The following is a 7,790-nucleotide window of genomic DNA, read 5'->3' as shown; positions in this document are numbered from 1 at the left end:
TAACATAAACAGAATTATACATATATTTAGTACAATATATTTTAATTTTATTACTAATTTAATCAAATAACCCTAAAACTAGTCCCCGATTAATTCCCGTTTAATCTCCGATTTTCTCGCTAGGAGCTAGGCCCATCCCGACCGCCCGACTATCGCCTAGTGATTTCTAAAACAGGGGTTTATAGTGTAAGTGAAGTTCTTTCGAGGTTTAAAGTGCTACCCAGTGACACTTTGAAGGTTTAAAACGTGATTTTCCCATTCTTTATATGTCATATAGTCAACCTTTTTTGAGAATCGTTTAAGTAAAATATTTTTTATTATACGAATAACCCATTTATGTCTCATGTCCACTACTTCTCATCGTAATACCGTAAATAGATTGGACTTTTAATCAGAATTAATTTACATTTTCTGATATGAAATTATGTACATAAACATTAATATAATTCTGATTATATTAAGAGTATATTTAAAAAATCTTATAATTAAAGATTTTCAGTCTGTTTTTTTATTGGATTTTGGTAAAAATTTATGTTTTAATTTTGAATGTTTAGGTATGGTATAAGTAAAGGATATGCCATAGAATAAAACTTAAGTATAGGAAGTGTTGGGATTTTTTTGATTATTTTTCTTATTCTAAGTATTTAGACCATGTAATGAATCAATTATGTATTTTCCAAATTAGTTTCTATGCCATTTTGGTAACTATTTTTAATAATTTATTAGTTGATAGCCGCTGAATATGCGCAACATTTATGATTGAATTGTTTTGTCCCTTCGTTTTTTATGTAGAGATTTTGGATTTTGATAACTAATTTTAAGGAATGGTTTTGTTAATATAGTCGCTAATGGTGGTAACATTATTGAATCAAATACAATGAATTTCTATTTTAGGTATTGCTAAACTTGTGGAGAAATCTTGGAATATAATAAATTATATATTATAAAAAGTTAATAATTTGGATTTTTATATTAATTATTAGTCTATATTCAAAGATTTTTGATTATCAGATAAGTAAAAATCAAAAATCGAATTTAAAATTTTGAATTTGATTAAAAAGTGAGATTGATGATAAAAAGGGAATTTATTAGTATTAATTTTAAAATATCCTTGATTTTTATAAAAGTTTATTATTAAATTTTAAAAAATTAATCCCATTTAATTTAAATTTTCGAAAATTATGGAAACTGCAAGATTGTGATTTTTGAAATTTAGTAGGTTAAGTAATTAAGAAATAATATATTTGAAATATATCAAAATTTAGTAAGTATCAATGTAGTAAGTAAGGATATTAATTTCCAATAAATCGTATAGTTAACAAAAAAGTGATGAGTGCGGTGAACCCTGAGGCTGTCATGATGGATATCGGAGAGAAGGGACAACCTCCGGCGGATCCACCGGATTCTCCTGGGGTGTGGGTAAGGAAGGTAACAGGAAGTAGTGGTGGAGGTAGGCCTTATCCTGAGGGGATATTACCGGATGAGTTTGTGAAGGAGAGGCTACGGGTGGAGTTTCCGGATGGTGTAGATGGGGAGCCTGTGATCACCATTCAGAACGAGGTAATGGAGGCTATGAACGGGTTATAGAAGCAGTGTATGATTGTGAAGATGTTGGGTCGGAAGGTTCCACTCCCCGTCATTAGTAGGAAGCTGAGGGAGCTATGGCGACCGCGAGGGTTGATGACTGTTCTCGATCATCCGCGACAGTTTTTTATGATCCGGTTTGAGGTTGAAGAGGATTATTTGGCGGCGGTTACAGGAGGTCCATCGAAAGCCTTTGGTAGCTAATTTATGGTGCAGGCATGCTCAGCGAGTTTCAATCCTTTAACAGATGAGATTGTTACTACTCCAGTTTGGATTAGATTGTCGAATATCCCGTTCAATCTCTATCATCGAGCCATCTTGTTAGGTATTGCTGGGAGCCTTGGGAAGCCAATTAAAGTGGATTCGAATGCCCTAAATTTTGAGCGAGCACGTTTTGCTCGTATATGCGTAGAGGTTAATTTGCGGAAACCGTTGAAAGGATCAGTAGTCATTAATGGTGAACGCTATTTTGTGGCGTATGAAGGTTTATCGCATATCTGTTCTGGTTGTGGGGTTTATGGCCATTTGGTGCATGGGTGTCCATAAAGAGAGCTAGTGAAGGAGAGCCTCTCATGGTAACTCGGGGCCTGCGACTGCCGGAGGAGTACTTCGTGATGGGTTGGGCAATTGGTGTGATGGTTTTGTACTGAATATTGGTATATGTTCTGCGCCTCTTGCTGAGTTATGGGGAGTGTATTATGGGTTGTATCTGGCTTGGAAGAGGAGGGAGACGTGTGTGGAAGTAAAAAAAGACACAGAGTTAGTGGTGGTTTTTTTACGGACAGGGATCAGTGAGTCACATCTGCTGTCCTTCCTAGTACGTTTGTGCTATGGCTTCATTTCAAGGGACTGGATAGTTTGGTTTTCGCATGTGTATATGGAGGCCAACCGTCTTGCCGACGGGTTGGCAAACTATACTTTTTCCTTACCTTTGGGTTTTCATTGGTTAGAGTCTTGTCCTGAAACACTAAATGCTATTCTTGTCGAGGACGTTAATGGGACTGTTGTCTCGCGTAGAGTTCGTTTGTAATTTTCTTTTTTGTTTTGAATAAAGGTGGGAGACATAGTCTCCCCCTCACTTACCAAAAAAACAAATCTAGTAAATAAGGATAAGTAAGTTTTATTTTAGTATATTTTAAATAGAACAAAATTTATTAATTTATAATTCCAGTAATATAGTAAATTTATTTTACGGTTGGATCACAATCATTTCCAAATAAGTTCAATGTTTGTTGCAAGAACCCGCGATGAGTAACAACCGCGATCTCTTTTTCTTTTCTTGTACTCAACCTGACTTCAGAAAATCATGCCAAAATTATCATGAATTAAAAAAATCTTTATGTCAAAATAAAACATTGACACAAAATATATATTAGCAAGAATTGAAGATATTCACCAGTTCATGAACCTCATGCCTTTGGCCGCAAGTTCTTGGTTCTCCTCTCTGATTTTAGGCTTCCACAAAACATTTTTTCTCTGTTTCTATCTGTATATAGATATGCAAAAATGTGAATACATAAGAAACAAAAAAACAAGTCCGGTCCAAAAGAAAGAAGATTCAAGTCTCTACAAACTAGGTACTTGCCAGTGAAAAATCAATGGCGGGAAATAATTCGCAGTACTTGGTGATATTGCTTCTTCTATCACAAGGATGAACACCCTGCAACCATAACAAAGTTTTAATCTCAAGAAACTGATAATGCAAAAGGTAAGTAACCATACCAAATTAAATACTCCCGGCAAGATTCAACTGCAATGAATGGTGGACAATTTAAGCTCCCAATAGTATGACGACCGCTGTTTCCTGCACCTGCGATCATAAGCGGAGGTGCATCAACACCATTGTATTCCCCACCAAAAGTTCCAATGGCAGTTTGCAAAGTCCTAAAACAAAAACAAGTTTTGAGGGGAACTACTCTCAAATGAGCTAAATGGCAACGTAACACATGCATAAATCGCTTAGCAGTTAGCATGTTGTTTATAAATGACTCTTCTCATCCATGAAAATATCAATAAGCCTCACAGATTTAGCTTGTGATAGAGAGGACTAAATTACCTTAGGAGAGGAGACACAACGACCAACTCAATTCTATTGGATATCCCACTCGTCTTAACATGCTTGTGTAGATTATCAACCTGTAATAGTTAGAGTAAAGTGCATCACTACAGCGAAAAACATAAAACTATAAATTAACGTTACTGATTCTTATTTCATACTATCGGTACCATAATTAAACTGCAAATTAATGCTAATTTACTTGTTGCCATCCGAAAGGTGTAAGATGTGCATCAAAGAAATCTTCAGATAAGTAAGCATCAAAGTTCTTCTCTCCTTCTACATTGTGAACCCCTTGAGCATGCCTCACCTAAACAAAAGAGCTCAATCTCAGTCTGAGAAACAGAGCCATATTAGAATAACCGTAACAACACGTACCAGATGTATGGTTTTGCAACGGTGTAGTGGGTAAAGGCCTTGACTTAGTTTAGCCTCCATATCTAAATTTGTACATAAAAAAAAAATCAGTAGATGACATACAAGTTTTAACACATGGAAATTTAAACCAATTCAACATTGACTCCGAATCGTTTAATTTAAAAATAAAACAAACTTCATGTATTGTAAGAGTAATAGAGAAAGTTACTGTGAGAAAAAATATTGATGCAACAATGGAGTAGAGATGTAAGAGGAGAGGATATAAAAGAATTGGTTACTAGTGAAGTTTTATAGAATTAAAAATGAATCAGTGGCCAAGAATAATTTCTGCTTTTCCTTTTATATATTTTTTTGTCATTACAAGAATACTAACTTTTGGAATCTATATGTTAAAGATGATGTATAAGACTGTGTAAGGCGTACTAGATTTTTACTGGACTTTTACTGGGCTTTTATAGAGACCGACTCAATGCAACTTAGGGTTAGGTTTTGGAGGTGTAGGCGGCTATGCTGTGATAGGTTCTTGAAAATTCACAAAATCTTTTAATCTATTGTATCGGAATTTTTGAGGCCTATATAAGGAGACTAGGGGTTTGTAAGGTTGTTCATCAGATTGATAAAACCCTAGACAAAGGGTATTCGACTCAAGAACACTCTGTTTTTTCTTTTCGAAACTTTCTTATTCTGTTCATCTGAATTCACAACAATATGAATGCATTGTTATTCCAAGATTGGCATTCATAGCGGTTATTTCACGTATGTGGATGGAATACACGCTGACCCGGTCGATTTCTTGAGAGACATATTGGACTACATTGGAGAAGTGTGTTTATCTGTCATTACTAATTAGTTTGCTACATTCCCTGAAATTGAAGGTAGTATGAAACAAGCCGGTGGAAAGCTAATATCTAAGATGAAGGAACAATATGTGAATCAAGTAATTAATATCCTTTAAATGGAGAAATTGACTAACTATACTTGTAACCATGAGTACACAAAGAAGGATCGGAGTCAGAAGACAACTATGAAATAAAGCTTCATTCATGTTGTTCTACACGACACAAAAAACCCTCAGTACTTCCAGTTAGATGGATTTGGGAATGTGAAGATTTTACATCTAAGGAAGTATCATGTTCATTTATTGGAGTAGGGATTCAAAATGAAGCTGAAGATATCATCCTACTGGCATATTGTGTTGAAAAGAATTGTCGACAACCTCGGGATGCATCTTCAGTTGTTAGTGAGATATCTTGTTGTAACACCTGAGAACCAGATTCCCGGTTTGGGATGTGCATCGATCGATGCAAGGTCGATCTTTGCGGAACGACTTAAGTTAAACGCTCTTTTTGCTGCATTTTCGTTTGGAGGAAAACCCTTGGGTTGGTATTTAATGGGAAGCTCGATGAGTTTGGCCTCTTTTTGTCTTTTTCCCAGAGAGAAAAGAAAGAGAGAACTGTTCTTGAGAGAGATTGGAGTTTGGTGCTTTTTCCTGAGAGACCTTGCCTGTGGAGTGGAGATCTATAGCTGGGACCGTGTTAGGAGCTTGCTACGAGGCTTTTTTGTGAGTTTAGATCCAGTTTTCGTCATTCTCAAAGGTGAGTGCATGACAATGGCTTATCTAAGCGAATTGATGGTTGTTTTGTGTGGTTTTTGGTTATTATTAGCTTGTTTGATTGCTTGTGAGTGTTCCGTGTGAGTTTTTTAGTCTTTGGAGGTCGATTTCGGTGTATTGGAGCCGAGAGGAGATGGAGGAGCTCGCATTTGGAGTTGTGTCACGCGACTACATCGATCGATGCAGTTAGGGATTTGACGGCGATGCAAGGTGTTGCATCGGTAGATGTAGCTAGGGATTCAGAGGCTTGCATTGATCGATGCAAGGTGTGCATCTGTCGATGCTACGATGGTGCATCGGTCAATGCGACGATGGTGCATCGGTCAATGCGACGATGGTGCATCGGTCGACGTAAGGCGTGCGTCAGTCGATGCAAGGTTGCTGACTTATGTATTGCGTGGTTTGCTTGTTTTGTATGTTGTTTGTGATTGTATTTTCGATTGTGTGTATAGCCCAGTAGATGGGAAGATCGCTTCACAAAGTATTTATGATAATACTCACGCATCTCATATGTGTTGTGGTGCAGGTAAAGGCAATTGGCGATTGTGGAATCAAAACAATGAAGAGGAGAATGTTCAAGAGTGAGTTTAGACCATTTGCAATGGGAGAATGTTCTAGAGTGAGTTCACTTGTCAACAGTGAGTTTAGACCATTTGCATTGGAAGAATTTTCTAGAGTCAATTCATCTGTCAAGAGTGAGTTTAAACCATTTGCAACCGGAGTTTCTTATATAGTTTCTCAGGTAGTTTCTCATTAATGTTAAAAAATCTATACTAATAAGATGAAGAGAGAATCGGTACTGAAATGAGAACTCATGAGAACCTCTCTTGAAACTAATTTCACACATATTTTGATTTTTTTTTTTTATAACTCAGGAGTGATCCTAAAGGCTTCCTAGGCCCAAAGACTAATCTCTTGGGGCCGAGGGAAACCATGTTAAAATTCGAACTCCCGTGGCCAATGCTACTCGAACCCAGGCGACTTGGTTCATATATTGATATTTTATTAGTTTTGTTTTAATTTTTATTATTTTTAAATATAAAACAAAGATTAAATTGTATCAAATATATTAAAATAATATATATGAGAAATTCATGCAGTTTCTACCGATGATTATGTTCATAATGGTCGCATAATATGAGTTTCTACCGATGCATATGCTTATAATGGTCGCAGAAATGGTGGCTCGTGGCAGAGGAATTGAGAATGATACTGGCTAGGTCGGCTTAAAAATACTATTTCTCTGTGTTTCGGTAGTTTTGTGGATGGTTTCGTTTGACGAATGTTAGATTTTGGGCTGCCCACTTAAGTGACCTCTTGAACTCTGAATTTCAATATTTTCTTTTTGTGTGGTGATGCCACCAAGGTTTTATATTGAATTCGAAGCCCGCTTCTACGATTTCATATCTACTTTTGATAAATTATCATTTTTCGCATAGTGTACAACATCTGAAGTCTGCATTTACTGTAGTAATTAATTTGGTAAACAAAAAAATCAAATTGAAAAATGGTGAAAACACATTAATTGAGCTAGTAATGAGTTTAAGCTCAGCGTTACATATATGTTGTTCTTCCTTCGGTCCCGGTCACCAGTGCCGGCTCAAGATTTTTAGGGGCCCATGGGCAATTTTTTTTTTGAATGAAAGACCCATTTTTTTTGAATGAAAGACTAATTTTTTTTTAAACTTCTCTTATATGTTAAAAAAATATGGATTTCATTTTAATAATATATAAACACTTGATAAAATTAGAAAAAATTATTTTCATTCTACGTTGGAGTCAGCTGAGATAATTATAGAAGATAAAGTATTTTTGGTTATTGACTCGTAAAAATAAATCGTTAATACATATTTTAATGAATTATTTTTCTGTTACAAATTTTGTTTTTGCCTCTTTTATCTTACATTATTTTTTTGTGCCCATTTATTTTGCATTATTTTTTTTTGTACCCCTTTAAATTGCATTTTTTTTTTTTGTGCCCCTTAATCTTACATTATTTGTCTCCTTAATCTATGAACCCGGGGCGGTCGCACCCGTTGTCCCCCTATCTAAGCCGGCACTGCCGGTCACTTCTAAGAGTGTCGTATCGCCTTCTAGTTCTAGCCCCTGCACCATAAAACTACGAGCGGAGCTAAGGATACGTTCACGACTCACGAGCTA

At 35.9% G+C, this 7,790-nt stretch overlaps 1 protein-coding gene across 1 annotated transcript; it reads right to left on the bottom strand.

Moving 5' to 3' along the window:
- On the bottom strand, nt 3,035–4,078 carry LOC104753497 (phosphoglycerate mutase-like protein 2). Its single transcript, XM_010475741.1, has 6 exons — nt 4,019–4,078; nt 3,843–3,950; nt 3,641–3,720; nt 3,288–3,468; nt 3,170–3,244; nt 3,035–3,070 (listed from the first exon to the last, which is right to left on the bottom strand). Exons 1-6 carry the CDS (start codon nt 4,076–4,078, stop codon nt 3,035–3,037), a joined length of 540 nt encoding a protein of 179 aa, XP_010474043.1.

Source organism: Camelina sativa, chromosome 16 (genome assembly GCF_000633955.1).
Source record: "Camelina sativa cultivar DH55 chromosome 16, Cs, whole genome shotgun sequence".
Taxonomy (NCBI): Eukaryota; Viridiplantae; Streptophyta; class Magnoliopsida; order Brassicales; family Brassicaceae; genus Camelina; species Camelina sativa.
This window is presented reverse-complemented; position numbering and strand designations above follow the sequence as displayed.

Excerpts from the sequence above, each read along its gene's own strand:
- LOC104753497 (XM_010475741.1), bottom strand. The coding sequence starts at position 4,078 with ATGGAGGCTAAACTAAGTCAAGGCCTTTACCCACTACACCGTTGCAAA. Across the intron at positions 3,951-4,018 it reads GTTGCAAAACCATACATCTG|GTGAGGCATGCTCAAGGGGT; the intron begins GTACGTGTTGTT and ends TCTTTTGTTTAG. Across the intron at positions 3,469-3,640 it reads GTTGTGTCTCCTCTCCTAAG|GACTTTGCAAACTGCCATTG; the intron begins GTAATTTAGTCC and ends TTTTTGTTTTAG.